Source organism: Patella vulgata, chromosome 4 (genome assembly GCF_932274485.2).
Source record: "Patella vulgata chromosome 4, xgPatVulg1.2, whole genome shotgun sequence".
NCBI classification, from domain to species: Eukaryota; Metazoa; Mollusca; class Gastropoda; family Patellidae; genus Patella; species Patella vulgata.
In genome coordinates this window covers 71,019,597-71,037,729 of record NC_065882.2, presented here as the reverse complement: position 1 = coordinate 71,037,729, position 18,133 = coordinate 71,019,597, and the positions used below count along the sequence as shown (strand labels likewise).

Sequence of the window (18,133 nt, the reverse complement as noted above, 5' to 3'; positions counted from 1 at the left end):
ATGAAGGGCTACACCACGACATCACGACATGATACCAATCAGCCACAACAGAATAAGGATAAAGATGATGTTGTATAAACATTTTATATATGGGGCTGCAAGAAATATGCATCTTTCAATTAAAGACTATTCCATAGAACTGAATGGTAGGAAACCCGAGCATGGACCTCACATAAGGTGGGGTGGGGGGACTGAGGGGGGGGGGGGCATATGCCCAGGGGCAACACATTATCTATATATATATAAAGCGCATACTAGAAATAATCAAAGTGGGACCCTTTGAATATTTATGGACTAGCCTCCTTGGAGGCTGAGATAGCAAATCACTGGCCTCGCTTCCCTTAAACCTGTGTAAACCAGTTTATATTCCAAGATATATTATAGGGGTTTTCGATCAAATGGAGAGTTGGAGGGGAAATAAACATAAAAATTTTACATATATAAGTTGAATTAATATATAAGCTGAACAAAGCAGTTACAGTATGCAAAGCGGTGGGTTGGTGCGTCACTGCATAGGCGTGTTAGGGTCAGGGGGCAGGCCGGACATCCTCGAAATAATTCCTGTTTACAGACGACCGTGTAGTGAGTGCCCGACCCCCCTACACACACACACACACACACACAACAAAATTTAACGGCCACAAAAAAAACGCGTTTTTCTAAAATTCCAACCCGTGAATACAGCAACTGCAAAGTGATGTATTATAGCCTAACTTTGCTGGCTGAACTAAATTCCAATCAGCCAATTAATAAATAGGCTAGTTTACAATCCACGGAGACGTGAACGAGGAATTTATTTGTCGTGGGGTAGGCCTATATGGGGGGCCTCTTCCTTCCCCGAACGTTTTTGTACTATTCTAGCTCCTGATGGTTTTTCAACCGAAATCCCACCCTGTGCCGACGTGAATTCCAATCAGACTGTTGAAGCTGCATTCACAACTAATAATTGATGAACGAATAATGTCGCACAAAGCATTAGTGGTTCTAGAAAAAAATCATATGCTTTAATCCATAGTATGATTCGGTAGGCTACACATTCGCGGTATTCATTAGAAAAAAAAAGTAAAATTAGTATGGGCTATTCTATTAGATTTCGGGCACATTGTTTTGCCAACTAGGTGATATTATTTTTTCTTTTCAGTTTACGCGTTTGCCCGAAAAGTCTGATTTCCCGCCTGTGCTCTAAACTACTAGCAGAGACAGTATTAGACCATAGAACCGATCTATGATTAGACAGTCTAAAACAATAATATGGATTGGAGTGATCAAGATTAAATAGCGTTTTTTTTGTTGGCCGCATTCGGTAAACCTCGGCAGATTTTTATTTTGTCGTAGGGTACCGGAATCTGCCGAGGTTTGCCGACTTTTGTTGGCCGTTGCCGTTGGGCATGCGCTAATATGATCTCACTTCCGATAGCTGAAGATGGCCTCGTGGTTGAGCAATGCTGGTCGTGTAAAAGGGAATTTTTCATCTTTTTTGGGTGGTTGATTGTTCCGTAAATACAAGGACAACTATGGAGTTTGTTGATGGCCAATTTGACGACGCTGATCCAGCTAGGTAATGGCCAATTTTCTAAAATTGTTACTCCATTTTCTTGGTACATGTATAGGGCCAGAGCGCAATGTACCAGAGTCGAGACCACGTGTTCTGGATGTTTGGAAAATAAACTTTTATTTATGGACAGGTTTGTGATTAAGAACAAATGTACTGTTTTCGAATAATCATCAATATTTATTTTCCAGCCTACAAAATGGAACAACCAATGTGGAGCAGAATTTGAAGAATACGACAGACAGAAATGGTAAATATAATGCGGTATTACTATTATTAGGGGTCTAGTGTCAAAGTTTTAAAGGAGCTAAATCGCTAATATTTGGGACCTAGAAATTGACACAAATGGGTCGCAACACCTATAATAATGTAATATGAATTTATATAAACTGATTTACATTCAATTGTTTCCATTTTAACTCTAATATCAAATCAGTTATGTCCGACAAATGAAAATGGTAGCACATCATTTTGGTCCCGGGTCATTTCGGACTCAGCTTGACAACGGTTCAGACTTTACTTGACGACTTTTCTGACTTAGTTTGGCGACATTTCGTACTCGGATGAATAATTAAAAGACTGTTGAACATTTGTGTGATATATTTGTAACGGGACGAAAAACCGAGGTCCCGTGTATATATTGGAATGCACGTTGCCCGGACAAAAATTCGCTCATAGCACACTGTATGGCGTATGCCCGTCTTCATTAGCCCAGTGGAGCAGAACAGTAGGACGTTAAACCCATTTCATTTGATAAGTTAAAGGCTATGAAACACTTTCAAGAGTTTTTGTTTTGTTTTTAGAGGTTGAATATCAAGATGATGATTATGATAGCAGTAGTGATGAATGGGAAGCTGATTGGTCAAATGAGTCCTATGACTTCACGCGAAAACATAAAACATGTAATCTCAGTTCTAATCAGGTAATTCTAATATGGCATTCCTTTATAGAAGTTTTTAGAACTATGGGATTACTCATTGAAATATAAGGAAGTACCCCATGGAATGTGTTGGTCATAATTTGTTTTTAAAGACTCTGCTGGACCTGATGACAATATTGGAGCTAGCATATTACATTGCCGCTGTTGGGCATATCCGCCAGCATGACAAGCACCTATCTGTAATTAAATTTTGGTGCTTTTAGCATTACGGTAAATGACACAATAAGATTAATTTAGACTGGAGATGATTGCGTGGGCCATTCATGTACAATAATTTTAAAAAAATCTGTGCACAAGGTAGTTTTAAACTGAAACAAAAACGGCCATTGTGAAATTTTCAATTAATCTGTTTGCAGTTTGAACCCAACATAAGATAAACATTAATATTATATGATTTTAGAATAACCGACCAAATCACCAGACAAAACAGAAGAGCAGTTATCAACCACCAGAAAAGGCGCTCAGTAAATTTGTCCATAAAATAAATGTTGGTAAGCACACATTGTATTCCTTTATGCACACTATAATTGTATGGCCACAAAAGTCGATTGTTCTGAATATCAATAGGGATCAGTGTTTTGTGGGAGAGTTCTTGAATGAAATTATGCTTGTAATCAAATAGGCCTATTGCACTAATTAAGCCGGCTGGATAATGTAATGTTATATCAGTGGTAGAACGGTGCATAGATAAAAATAGTAATAGTCGCAGCGTTTGAAGTTTTTATAACCAAAATATCTTCATTATCGCACTGTTATTAACAATCTGATTAAAACAGGATATTTTTTTGTTCACTTTTACTCTTTCTAGCTGTGGGGGGATTGGATGGTCGAATGGTTAGCACGTGCGTGCTGTATCATACGGCCTGTCATTGAGTCAACTGGCGTGTTTTCGAATCCCCGGTTGTACGTGACAAGGAGTAGGGTCGCCTGTCCAACCTATTGGGTTTTATCCGGGTCCTCCGGTTTCCTCCCACTGCCATTAAAATAAATAGTATTTCGTAAGATTGCAGTTAAGTTTACAGAATTTTGATAGAATGTAACTTTTAAATTTAGATAAATACAATGGACCTAAAATGTCAACATCTGCTGCTAATTCTCTGGCTGTTTCTGGCAGGAAGATGGAATCTGACAGGTGGGTACTTTATTACAAAAATAAAGTCAGAAGTTTGATGCAGATTAAGTACACTTAAGACATACAACAGCTAAGATTAATTTCATTTCATATAAATTTAAAGGTCTATGTTTGTCAAATTTTCTTAAACATACATTATGCAAGAGCTAAATCTGATTATTGTAAGTCTTTATTTAGGCTTCAGATGTCATAGAAATTATAAATTAGATCTTTATTTACACAACAAGCACAAAATCAACTCTGTAGATCCACGGATGGCTTGGATTTAAAAAGGATTTCATTGATTTTTAAATGGCGTCGTAACCGGAGATTAACCATTACATTGCCGTCATACTCCCCGTAATTTTAGATCGAGGCTAAATGATAATGTACGAAGCGATGCGGCTGATGAGCGAGGACCGCATGTCAGTCTATTTGATTGAAAGTTCGATATATACGGCCTTGATATTATGTTTAGTTGTGGTTAAAATGAGTTTGGATACGCTCTTTTGTCACTTGCGTTTACAGAAAAATTATGGAAATTGATAAACATCGCAGCTAACATCACCCCATTTGAATTGCAGCCCCATTGGAACACTGTTTCTAATTTCTCTGCTTTGGGAGTTACGTAGGCCTACCAGTTACAGTACAAGAGTACACGCAGGCTAACAAGAAGTCGGCTATAATTATGCCTCATTGATTTGGTCCATTCCTTTCAAACTTTAGCTTCTTATCTAAATATTAAAAGTCTTATTTTTAATTTGTTTTAAAAATAAATGTGATACGAATTGAATTTGCAACCCCGTCTCAAACGGTACCACAGCCATTGAAAACGTTAATTGATAATTGAGATTATATAGGTGGAGTTAAAGCCTGTCAATCAAACGATCAGCCATTCTCGGAGACGGTGAAGAGAGAGTTGACTCCTATTTCTAGTCAAAAATTACAATGGTGATAACTTTGTTCAGAATAAAGTAATTTGACTGAAATTTTCAATATATTCTTCTTCCATCATCTATTTTTGAACTGTTATAGCAAGAATGGCCAACTATCTATTAAAATCTCCTGTAATGTATCTTTAAGGAAAACATTGTATGTCCCAGGGTCCTTATACAGTGATATATTATATTATGTATTGTAGATTTCGTGGTAAAGACAAGGCTGATCGAGCTACTGCTGAACAAGTGATGGATCCTAAAACTCGTATGATTTTATTTAAGTTATTGAGTAAAGGTGTAATTTCTGAAATAAATGGATGTATCAGTACTGGGAAAGAAGCCAATGTTTATCATGCTACCAGTAAAACAGAAGTTGACCGAGCTGTCAAGGTAAATTTAAATTTGTTACTTTCCCATGACTGGTTGCTGATTATTAAGGCAGGATTTGAGATCATTTGGATGGCCAGATAAACTTATGGGCCAGTTTAGTTGTTTGAAACAAGTCATAAGAAGCTATAAATATGTGGGGTTGGTGGCTGAATGGTCTACAATTTGCGTTTCAGATCATTAGGTCAGTCATTGAATCAAGTGGCATGCTTTCGATTCCCAGCTTGTATGTGACAAGAAAAAGTGTCACCTGTTCGGTTTCCTCCCACTGCTTAAAAAATCCCAATGAGCAAGCAATTATTGGGCTTAAATTGAACCATATGTTAGTCCTGAAATGGCCTAGTTGATGTCGAGTGGACCTTGAACTGCCCCATTTCTCTATCTCTCTCTGCGTGGATGTGACATTTCATTCCATTCTTTAAACAAAATATATGGATTGACATGGCGATAAATGAAATATTTACCCTAAAGACCATGAAAATATATGGATTGACATGGCGATAAATGAAATATTTACCCTAAAGACCATGAAATTAGAAATTTATCAGTCGATAAATCCCAGTTGAAACCCTCTTATTGATTTTGATATAAATGTTGACATTGTCATGTTACCTGTGTTAAATGATAGCTATTGTGATGGTAATTAATAATAAAATATTATATTTTTACAGGTATATAAAACGTCCATTCTACATTTTAAAGATAGAGATCGTTATGTATCTGGTGAATTCAGGTATGTTTATAAATTCCTGTTTCTCTAGGGTTGTAAAAACTTGCGTAAAAAGTACTGTGCGTGCTATAGATTGGAAATTTAATCCCTCTTAAGTATGGAGGATAGATATCATGGGTTTTCCCAGGATCTGGAAACAAATGTTAGTATTTTTTTCATCATGAGAATGGGTTTGATAAAGTGATTAATTAGATTATAATTAGATTTCAGATGTAATCATATTTAAATGAATTATTTTCTATCAGATCTAGATAATATGCATTTATTCAAATGTTATATCTTTTATTCAAATTATTTGTCAAAGTTATGTTTAGAATGATATCGGTTTCCAAGGGTTGATTATATCAGTCTGAATTATTACAAGCTAGAACTTTAGCATATAGAGTTGCTACACCGGCATATTGGTTTTTACAGAATGGTAATTTTATACATGAATTATTTTACAGATTTCGTCATGGTTACTGTAAACACAATCCACGTAAAATGGTACGTACCTGGGCTGAGAAAGAAATGAGGAATTTAATCAGGTGTGAAAAGTTTTATGTAGTTTTTCATTGGTTAATACAAGTTCACCACCTTGTCTGCTTTCAAGAAAACATTGGCTTAATAGACTTAAACTGAAATACTTATTGTGGTAAAGAAGGGAGGTTTTCATTAGAATGGTATTGTTGGGATCCGACATCTGGATTATAAGAAGAAAGTTGTATATGATATACTGTAGTTCTTCACTATAGTTCTGTGTAAGAGGTCATGGTGGCTAAGTGGATAAGGTCCCGTGTACACATTGGCATGCACGTAAAAGATCCCTTGAGAGTTGGAATTCGATATTAGAGCAGGCCGTAGTGCCGCTGTCCGGCAAAATTTCCCTCATAGCACACTATATGCCCGTCTTCATTAGCCCAGCTCGGAGTAGGACATTAGACCCCATTTCATTTCTATAATTCTGTTAGGAACCAGTTGGCGGTGTATTCTCAAACAATGCTATCGTAAAAGTCTAGTTAATAAGAAACATAGTTGGTGCATGTCAGTGACTGTTGTAAAACAGTCTGTATAACAAGGTGATTGTTTTATGACCTTCACCTCTATTAAAAGACATGCTAGATTAAATAGACTATAGGGCACCACAGGGTCTGCTGTCCAGAGTTGGGCTGTCATGATAGTATGTGTGCCCTACAGATAATCTATGTAAAATAAATGTTTTCAATACAAGCTTACTTAAGATATGATGAAAGATTAAATTTGTCACAGAATTTGGAAAAGTAGCAAATAAGCGATCTAGGGTTTGGAAAAAAGAATTACTGCTTGTTGCGGCTTTCAATTTTTAAGTAAATGAATGTTTTATTTTTATGAACAATTACTAATTTGAATAATTTTATCTTTTGTAGAATACATCAATCAGGTATTTTATGTCCAGAACCTATTTTATTACGTAGTCATGTTCTAGTCATGGAGTTTATTGGTCAAGATGGCTGGTACGTGAAAAAGATAACTTTTCTTTATATTGCAGTCACAATTAATAATTTTCATATGTGTTATCGTCCCCTGCATCAGGTGGTTCCTCTAAATTTTCTTGTCAAAGCTGTACAGTACACCATATCAATATCTACAAATTATTCTTAACTTCAGTTTCTTTCTCATGGTAAGGGACTGTTTCAAAATTTCAAAACTTGCATTTAAACAACCCATGGAACTGGGAGGTTGATCAAGATCTGTCCATAGGTTATTCGTTCGGATGCAAGTGTTCAAATCATGTGATGGTCTCTGAACACCATTATCTATGCATAGAATCTGGAATTGATTAATTTCTGTTTTGAAAGATATTTTAAGTAAATGTTTTATTCTCCTTAGGCCAGCACCACTGTTAAAAGATGCCGAGATCAGTGAATCTAAAGCTAGAGAATTGTATCTTAATATTCTACATATGATGAGAACTCTTTATCATGATTGTCGACTAATACATGCAGATCTCAGTGAATTTAATTTATTGTAAGTATAAGTTTGAACATTCTAAGATATTTCTAAATAAGTTTATTTTTCTTGAACAGTCATTTGTTGGCAAGATTGTGGAATCTATTTACAAATGGAGGCACTATGATGAAAATTGAGATCCAACTCCTAAACACTGTTGAGGATAAAACCTTGAGCTTATTTCTGAGTGCTTAATTATTTTCATTTGTTCAAGTGGCTTGAATTGATAGGGTTAAAACAGCTGTGGTCATTAATCCGTCCTTAGCACAATTTGTCTTCAGCTAGCTTAATATCTATAACTTCTAGAACGAAGGTTTGATCTAGAAAGAAGCGGGGGGTGGTAAACGTTTAATTTTATTTCCATAATTTTCCAAAATGAAATCTAGATTCGACTTGACAGAAATTGAATCCATACGAGAGAATTTGACAGGAAATGCTTTGAAATGTTTCAGTTATGATTTAGAGATAATTTTCCGTTCATTTGTTAGCATTTACTTCTGTCATCACTAGATGTGGATTTTAGTTAAAAGGACAAATTTGTTTAACAAAAAGACTGTAACACAAGCCTTAAAAAATACACATTATTTATGTGGGAGTATATTGTTGTTCCTCTTGACTAGTCACAATTCTTGTTAAAACACTCAGCAGAGATTTGGAGATTTATTTTATTAATTATCTGAAATTGTTGAACTAGTCATAAATAAGGTGCCTTATATTAATTAAGAGGGATACATCAACATTACAAGAGTTGTTTCCCCTGTCGAAATTGCGAGCTGCAAAACTATTCTAGGCAACGTTAGTTTTGATCACTAAAACCATCTACACTCTACACACTATAAAGGTCAAAGTGCTGGGTATATTTGGGTAGTCATAATTTGATAATCGTTATTTCACAAATTTTACTGAAATTGGCCTATGTCCAATTGATGAAGATTTCTTGCTCTGTTATAAAATCTGTGCACATTCCAAATTTTTGTGACGTCTTTGCTCTCTGTATTTGCAAAGATGCTGGTGGTGGTACATTCAGTGTTATGTTTAGATACCTAAATGTGTTGTATCATGAGTAAATTCAACTGAATGCACTGTGATGAAAATTGAGATCCAACTCCTAAACATTGTTGAGGATAAAAACCTGAGCTTATTTCTGAGTGCTTGATATTTTAATCAAGATGGAATATGAAGAAAATTGGATTCTGCATGTTACAAGTCTTTGATAACCTTGGGGTCCTACTTGTCTCGCGGCATTGCAGATTTTCTTCCTGTAACATATTGTAGTCATGAGTGATCCTGGTCTGGCATTCCTAATCATTAAAATGAAATAATTCACCATATTTTAGAGTATGATGGTCTTTCAGATGGAACGAAAACTTGAGGTCCTGTGTACACATTGGCGTGCATGTAAAAGAACCGTTGACAATTGGAATTCAATAAAAGAGTAGGCCATAGTGTCATTGTCCAGTAAAATTTCCCTCATAGCACAGCTGGTGCAGAACTTTAGGATGTGAAGCCCCACTTAATTTCATTATAGTATGACTTTGTTTTGTAGATATCATCAAGGTACAGTTTATGTAATAGATGTATCACAATCGGTAGAACATGATCATCCACATGCTCTAGAATTTCTACGTAAAGATTGTACAAATATCACTGGTAGGTATCTTTACAGTGTTTTATTTCACAACTTGTACGGAAGTTAAACAAGTACATGTCATATTTCTTATTTAGAAGTTTATTTTCATCTCTTTATATGTAATTATCTGATCACTTTAATACAAGTTGATCAACAAGAGCCCTCGTTAGGCCAAGACTCTTCAAAGTTGTGACAAGATAGTGACATTTGGCCATATTTTCGTTTGCTAAGATTGCACTAATTAAGCCGGCTGGATAATGTAATGTTATATCAGTGGTAGAACGGTGCATAGATAAAAATAGTAATAGTCGCAGCGTTTGAAGTTTTTATAACCAAAATATCTTCATTATCGCATTGTTACGGACAAAAAGTATTCTATTAATATTTGACTTTAAAATTGGCCATAATTGTTTGGTTAATTTGTACTGCATATTTGATAAGCGATTTGTATTAAAATTTTATAGGCAACAGTATTTTAATACTGAACACATGTAGTTTTCATCTCAGGATAGTCTAGGTCACCTAGATGTCCGTTAGTTGTAAAAGAAAAATATTGGAATTACATATTACGTAATAGTACAGCTTACTCAGACGAGACTTGGATGTTAAAAACCTACATATTATTTGTTGAATTTTTATAAAAAGAGGACCAAAGTCTAGCACTGTAAGACCTAGATTTGTATTTGTAAAAAAAGATTTGAAGCATAAATAATCCATAAGAGCTAGGCATAGTAGTATAATAAATTTTACCAAGTTTGTCTGGATATATACTATTCAAAAAAAGTAGGGGATATTTGATTTTTAAGTGTTATTAAAGTCACCTAATGAAACTGACGAAGAAACAAATGACAAAATGAAATGAAGTTCATTCATCGATTTATTCCAAATGATCGTTAGACTAAGTAAGGCACAGACTGACCATTATAAGGGTAAAATGATACCCGGGGTCAAACAGCAAAGTTATCACAGCATCACAACCAAGTCAGTAACGGGTAAATCCTCCTCTGTTTGCCAAACAAGCATTGATCCGACGTGGCATACTCCTAATGAGACGTCTAAGGTCATTTTGGTCCAGATTGTCCCATTCCTGTTGCAACGCAGCAGCAAGTTCTTGGACATTGGCAGGACGTTGTTGACGTTTACGTAACCTCTGTCCAAGCATGTCCCAGACATGCTCGATGGGGGAGAGGTCGGGACTCAGTGCTGGCCAAGGTAATGTGGTGATGTTCTGTTGTTGGAGGTAACCTGTAACGATCCTGGCCCTGTGACATCTTGCGTTGTCATCCTGGAAGATGAAACGGCGGCCATGACGTCGTGCGAACGGCACAACATGGACTGCCAAGATGTTGTCCCGGTAGTACTGGCCTGTAACACGCCCTGCAACAACATGTCTCCCCACACCATAACAGAACCACCCCCAAATCGATCATGTCTGATGACGTTAACGTCTTGGAAGCGCTCGTTTCGACGACGCCACACCCTCCTACGTCTGTCCAAAAAATCAACAGTGAACCTTGACTCATCTGAAAACATCACATTGCTCCAGCGTCGATTATCCCAGTGTTGACGATCCCTACACCAACGACGTCTTGCCTGAATGTGATGATCTCTCAAACAAGGGATCATGCGAGGACGTCGGGCCACTCACTCTCACACCAGTGTCTGTTTGAAGACGATCGCTGATCTGATTTGCTGTGATGACACGATTTCTCAAGGCCAAGGTACGGATAAATCGATCCTGGGCTTGAGTTGTTGCCCTTGGTCGACCTGAGCGTGGTCTGTCCTGTACAGATTGTGTATCACGGTATCTGGACCATAGCCTGCTTATGACAGACTGAGAAACATTCATTGTCCACGCCACAACCGCCTGTGTTGTGCCGATCTGTAGCATGCCAAGGGCACGTAACCTTTCATTTTGGGTAAGCCGACGCATATCAAAATTTGTTTTCTGGTCACTAAAACAATTAAACTGATGTTTCCACCCTGGAATTCAATGCCACAATGACTGTAACATTCAAAGTCAGAGTCGTGCAAATCTTGGGTTGGACCCCCATGATGATCCCAAGCATCACCTGCATTCCATGCGGTAGCTATTGGTGCGTTTGGGCGTCACATGTAACTGGAAATGTTTCTTCTGTTAGGTTCTATAGTGACTTTTTTCGTAGTCATTTGCATATTTTAGTATTATGCCCCCAAAATCAAATATCCCCTACTTTTTTTGAATAGTATATATGTTTTCTCTTGAGTCAACCAAATATGATCAAATTAATGCTCACAAATAATTCAATCCAAATAGATTTTCAAGATTATGTAACTCATCATTTTCTTTGTCAATTAAAACCAATGGCATTTGGGTCTTGTTATTTGCCTCCCATATACTGATATTAATTGAATGTAATCAACTAAATGTTCAAAAAATCAACAGATAAAAGCAATTGATTTGAATAATGACTGAATAGATATATAGACATTTGATGTAACCCTGAGATAAGATATTATGCTTATTGAGTTTCTATGATGATTTATACAATCCAACTCTGATTAACAAAACAACTGAAAGATTAAAATATATCTGAGAAACTTATAGAAATAATTTCTGATTCATTTTGTCCAGTATCTTGATGAAAGCAGAGACAATTGGTTGCAGACATAAGTGCCAAGTCTTTAAGCTGATGTATATAATGTTTTATCCTATCTTTATTTCAGAGTATTTCAAGAAGTTGGGTGTTTCTACCATGACAGTTAAAGAACTGTTTGATTTTATAACAGATGTTTCCATAACTATAGATAATATTGATGATTATTTGGAGAAAGCAATGACAACATCATCTAATCGTAATATCGATGACATAACAGCCCAAGAAAAAATAGACGAAGAGGTGATTTATTTTTTCTCTTTAATTTTTATATGATGTTTATTTGAAATTTATAAGGATCATAAATATCAAAAATTTCAAAAAAAAGTGAACATGTCAATTATCTTTTGAAAATGGTCACTAAGCAACTTAAATTGTAGATGGATTTTAGGCGCACTATTAGATTTAAATTTCAGACTACCAATTGCTATAAGAACAGTTTACTTCACGATGTCCCTATGCAATTATTTTTATGTAGTCTTGATGTAATTTTATGAGACATTAAATAAAAAAGTTGTCTTGAGGCAGTAGTCAACGGTACCTTTTCTCTTCTAAGTTCCCTGTTAAGCCCAATATTTCATAAATAAATTCTTGAAATTTTTTTTTTTTTTCAAGGTTTTTAAAAAGTCTTTTATTCCAAGGACATTAGAAGATGTACTCCATTTTGAGAGGGATTATGAGAAAGTTGTTGGTGGACAGGGAGATAATATACTTTACCAGAAATTAACAGGACTAAATATTAATGTAAGTATTAAAAAGTCAACCATGACCCTATGCAGTCAGTTAATGTGTTACTACCATAGACTGATTCGCCAGACAGACACCACATTCCAAAAGCATAAAGTGCGTAAATGGAGTGTTTTTGGACATGTTACTGAAGCTAGAACTTGAATTACATGCAGTATTCAGTATGAAATATACAGTAGTTATCAAAATTTTGTTTTTTCTTTAACATCACTATTTGTCTCGTTTAGAACCAATGTGATGACCAGACGTCCATAGCATCAGAATCTGTGATAGACTCTACCCTCCAGTCTGATTCTGACAGTTTGGATGATTCGTCTTCAGATGACGACAATGATGAAGGAAAGAAGAAAAAACAGCATTTCCGTCCACGGGATGAATCACCAAATGCCAGACGGGTAAGTAAAGAGAGGGGCTATATGCTATTGCAAAACTTGACCACTGAATTTGAGTTAATCAGGGGCATGTTCAGAGATTTGAGCAGGGAGGCATTATGAGGGAGACAACATTCAGTTTAGAATGTGTTCTGGGGATTACTAAGGAATTTATAAAATCGGTTTGGAGAAAATATTTCTGCTCATTCAGATGCATACATGTATAGGATGGAATGAGGCCCAAACGGCAGCAATGCTTCCTACCATTCATTACACAACATTATTTGGATGAATGTAGGAGGGAAAATATGCTCTGTACAAGCAAGGGGTGAGGATGTCCAGCAGACTCATCCACACACACATCTGTTGATATAATTTTCTTGAACTCCCAATGTACTGCCAAGTGAGGGTATTGTGTTGACATAGCATTAAATTCCATTCATTTCTTTGGTCTTGGACAGACTAATTCTGACAAGATTTAGAGATCATTACAATTGCACTAATTAAACAGGGTTTAATATAGGCTATGCCTGTTCCCCAATCCCTATTCAGATACAAATCTGAATAAAATATTGCTTATAAAAAAAAAAAATTGCACTAATTAAGCCGGCTGGATAATGTAATGTTATATCAGTGGTAGAACGGTGCATAGATAAAAATAGTAATAGTCGCAGCGTTTGAAGTTTTTATAACCAAAATATCTTCATTATCGCACTGTTACGGATAAAAAAAAAACAACTCAACAAAACGTGAAGCTTTTTACAAGGCTGATTTGACCTTTAATTTTATTATGCCTGTTAAAAATTGTTTTTGCAGGAAAGGAAGAAGGCAATTAAAGAAGAAAGGCGGGAGAAAAGAAAAGAAAAAACTCCTAAACATGTTAAGAAACGCAGAGATAAATTTGGAAAAGGGAAAAAGTGAATAGCTGAGACATTCGTTTTGATCTCCCAAAAATCTTGAAATATCTAGTTGTTAAAGACAATATGTTGATTGAACATAGACAGAGTGGGATGTGGTGTTCCCTGTTGATCTGTGGATATATGAATACCAGTGGCATCCATTTCCAAGTGTTTTGTCGGTCACAGGACTGGTTTAACTTTCACTGCTGAATGAGACTATTAAGACAGGGCCGAGCGTTAAGCTATAAACATTTTCAATTTGGTCCTAATTCGGCTTTCCTGACCTCTGTTTTGGTGGGTCATACCTATTTGATAGAATATGGCCCTCTTGAAAACATCTGATAGAAAACCGTTGAAACAGATAAGTCTATTTTGAGAATGTTATAAGAATATATAATTGTTTTGTTACGTTTCCATATTTTGTATAAATATTGTTATTGTATATTTAAAGCCTGAACTTTTTATTTCAAAATTAGAAGAAAAAATCTTGCGTTGCAGCTCAAAAATTAAAATTTTCGCCCCTAAATTTGGCTGTCTGAATGCATATTTAGTTACTGATCCTAACACCGAAAATTGGCCATTTCACTTATTGGACATTTACCCTCTGAGTCTAACAATATTTCTTAGGTCAATCTCGCTTGCAAATACTAGGTACCTACTCGAGTAGTCAAGCCATTTTTCTTTTCGTTTGCAGTTGGCTAATCGAAAAAAAACAAAAAAAACAGCTTTTTGATGAAAAGAAGAATGAATCTCTTGGTTTGAGTAATATAAAATAAGTCATTTCTACATGTACATTTGTATATCACTAAAACTGTATTTATCACTGATTCATTTGTCACTGAATCAATTGTCCTCCAGATTGTAGAATTTGGAGTTGTTTAGCTTTTGTACTAAATTTTTCTGTCCTGAAGATATATTTGGTACTCCGAACATTATTAAAGTATTCTGTAAACTTTTCAGTAACAAGTTCTGTAAATATGGTTCTTGGTATTTATATCATAATATATGTGTATTGTCTGTCCATATGTACACATCTGTTTTTAAATTATATTTGATTGAAAATTGTAATTATGTAAATAAAGGATATAAGAAAATACCATTGTTTAGAATAGATGATATTATGTCTAGTGATATAGATCAATTAGAGGGTTTTTTTTTTTGCCCAATGTCTAGAACTACATATTTGGTTATAGTTTTGCAGCTGTCAGAAGTCTCATCTCATCGAATTCCTAGAAAATATACTAATGTCTAAAAGAAAGTATACACACTAAAGATATGACTAAGTTTTGTTTGAATCAACAAAATGTGATAGAACTAGACTGGACATGTCTCATGCATCCAAACTCAATATTTCCAAGCAAATAAAAGGGCAAAACAAATGGACATTCGTATATTCCTTTTTTACCCCAGTGTTTAGATAAACGTGTTTCCAATCATATAAACAGTCTGAAATTATTCATCCAATCCAGTGGGGTGGGGTGTTTAATTGGTTAAATACATGGGTACTCTAAACTTTACCAAGGCACCAATCATAAGAGTTCTTCTCCATCCTTCAAAAATGAAAACTGAACCAGATAATATACAAGTAGAGAGGTAACTGTTCAAGCTCATTAACAACACGAAGAAAAAAAGTTCAGGGACTTTCCTTTCTGGAGTTATGCCTCTTTTCCAAATAACCTTTTGAACGTGAAAGGGGCTATATAGAGCGGGAGTCCAGAGGGTCAACCTAGCTGAAAAATTCTCCTATATGGTATCATTAGAATGTAAGTCTGTCTGGTTTCTGATGATTCTGGGTGTGAATTCTTGGGCTAGATTAGCTCAAAAGTGTACCACATGAAAATTAACAGTGTACCGTACAGACACGCCAAAAATGCTACGGCTTCCATCTAGGCTAGATTAGCGGGCACTGTTCCCGTGGTCCAAAAAAATAAAAATTATGCCAGATGGGTAGGCTTAGAATACTAATACCTAGTACCTATGAAAGATGCGATAAACTGCGGTTGCAGGAATAATTTTTTTTCAAAAACGCATTTTTAGCCATATAAAATGGGTTTTTTCCCAAAATCTGTTTTAGGTGATACAGATTTCAGCTAATCTAGCCTAGCTATGATCTGGAAATTAGATAACTCTTGCCAGGGATACTCCACCACTATAAATATAAATGTCTGGCAATTACATAGCTCTGTCGGGGGTACCCAACCACTAGAAATGTATGTCAAAGTGTTTTTTATATAATACTTGAAGATGTGAGGTACGATATTCATTTGGTACACTTTTGAGCTATCCTAGCCCAAGAATTCACGCCCAGAATCACAACCCCCACAGCCACACCAACTATCAGAAACTCGGCAGATTTTACATTCTAATGATACCAGATATACATGCATTGATACCATATAGGTAAAAATTGGTACACTTTTCAGCTAGTGTAGCACCATGGGTCGTTTGTCAAACGTGGAGAGTGGTCAGCGCTAAACCCGGTCGCCACATCCGACGTATTACCCATGCATCGTTTCTTACTACATATTCTGGAACCGCCCATGATCGTCTAGTATTGTCTCTGGCCGCATTTGTTTCTTATTTTCTTCTTGTAGGACTCCACTTTAAATATTGTGTATTTCTTCTGCCATTCAGTTTATGGTTGCACACAGTAACAACAATACCACATTTCGTTTCTACATTTTATATTAAGCACTGCTACATATAGGTTACAAAGTTACAAGCATAATAAAGTCATTCTTTCTAATCCGCTCTCATACAGACTCGGTGAGTCTGCTGATGGAGATCCCTACATCTTCTCCCTACGAGAACTACATGGCTGTCTACCCTAGAGCGCACATTCTATTAATTATATATTCTCAGATTCACACCCATTAATTATTCTATTGGCTAATTATTATGTAATTAATCATGTGATTGGTCACTCTTGCCAAATATGAAATGGTAACTTTCCTACCACGTGTATTTCAAACAATAACAATTTATCCTTGAAAAATGCAAATGACCATCATGTTTACTAAACTCTAACTGCGTTAACGTATCTAAACAGCCAGCATACTTTCTCTATTTTCGGTTATGAAGTTAGAATCAATAATTTGAAAGATAACGTTATTGTTCTAGGTATCATATTTCTACATACTTGTCTTTAAACCCCATGTCTGGTTATTGTCACAATATTCATAGCCAATTTTAATTTGCGTTTCAGAATTTACTTATACCATATAGCTAATATTTTGACAATGGAGAATAATTAATCAAAACCCTAATATTATTTTACATAGATGTTTCAAAGCACAAATTCTTTCCCTCCATATTACTACACTAGTTTTGATCCCCGAGCTCCTGGTCTAATAGTTTGTAATGGATCTTTTTCCTATTTGGCTTAAAACATTGAGACCATCAATATTCAACAATCCAGTCCTTCGTTCCTAGTAAGTTATCCCGACTTTGCCGAAAACCGATAGAGGGTAATATACGTTTTAACAGAATTGTTTTCAAATTTGGATGGAAGCAAGGGGATATTCAGAATTCAGTGGAGATGAGATTTCTTCAAGGATCCTAATCTAATTTGCTCAACATCCAAGTTATCCTTTCGGATAAGCTGCAGTTGAGACAAAAGTTGGCTAATTAGAGAAAACTGCACTTGTTGCTTCCTTGTATTCAGCACTGTTTGGTTTTTGCTCTGTTTTTGTGATGGGTGGAACATTTACCCTACTATTTCAATATGCCTCGATTCTATTGAATACTAAAACGTTTCTTAATTGACTTAAAGCATTTAATTTTAGACTACCTGGGGTTTTTTTTATACATTCCACCTATATATGTGGTTACTTTGTATAGTTAAATTTTACTACAATATGCTTAGGCCTACATTCATATTTCTTGTAACATATAGCAGATCATGACCCATGCTGGCATTACACAATGGTTTCTCTGGGTTTTATTCCTGATTGTTTTCAAATTTGAGTGAAGTCTGTGTCACTTGCCTACAGGTCCGGGACTGTAAAGTGCAGTGGACGCTCACGGCTAGCCCCCGGATCCATTCACTTTATTTGAATTGTACGTTTGTTTGTGATTTCGGCGTAATATGTCTTGTCCGTATATTTCACATTTGTTTTTGTGTAAATTATGTGTGGTGCAGTCCCCCTGCACTTACTATTAAAGAATTGTCAGTATAGTTTTCCCATGCATTGAAAATTTTTACAATCATTCTCACTGAAATTG

The 18,133-nt window shown here is 35.7% G+C and overlaps 1 protein-coding gene across 1 annotated transcript; it reads left to right on the top strand.

The window, feature by feature from the left end:
- The first annotated feature begins 1,402 nt into the window (after positions 1 to 1,402).
- Positions 1,403 to 14,654, top strand: LOC126818315 (serine/threonine-protein kinase RIO1). Its single transcript, XM_050545652.2, has 15 exons — positions 1,403 to 1,558; positions 1,744 to 1,802; positions 2,356 to 2,474; positions 2,893 to 2,983; positions 3,546 to 3,624; positions 4,745 to 4,931; positions 5,600 to 5,661; positions 6,105 to 6,185; positions 7,044 to 7,130; positions 7,507 to 7,644; positions 9,173 to 9,276; positions 11,963 to 12,135; positions 12,508 to 12,636; positions 12,867 to 13,034; positions 13,827 to 14,654. Exons 1-15 carry the CDS (start codon positions 1,515 to 1,517, stop codon positions 13,929 to 13,931), a joined length of 1,626 nt encoding a protein of 541 aa, XP_050401609.2. The 5' UTR covers positions 1,403 to 1,514; the 3' UTR covers positions 13,932 to 14,654.
- Positions 14,655 to 18,133: the final 3,479 nt, after the last annotated feature.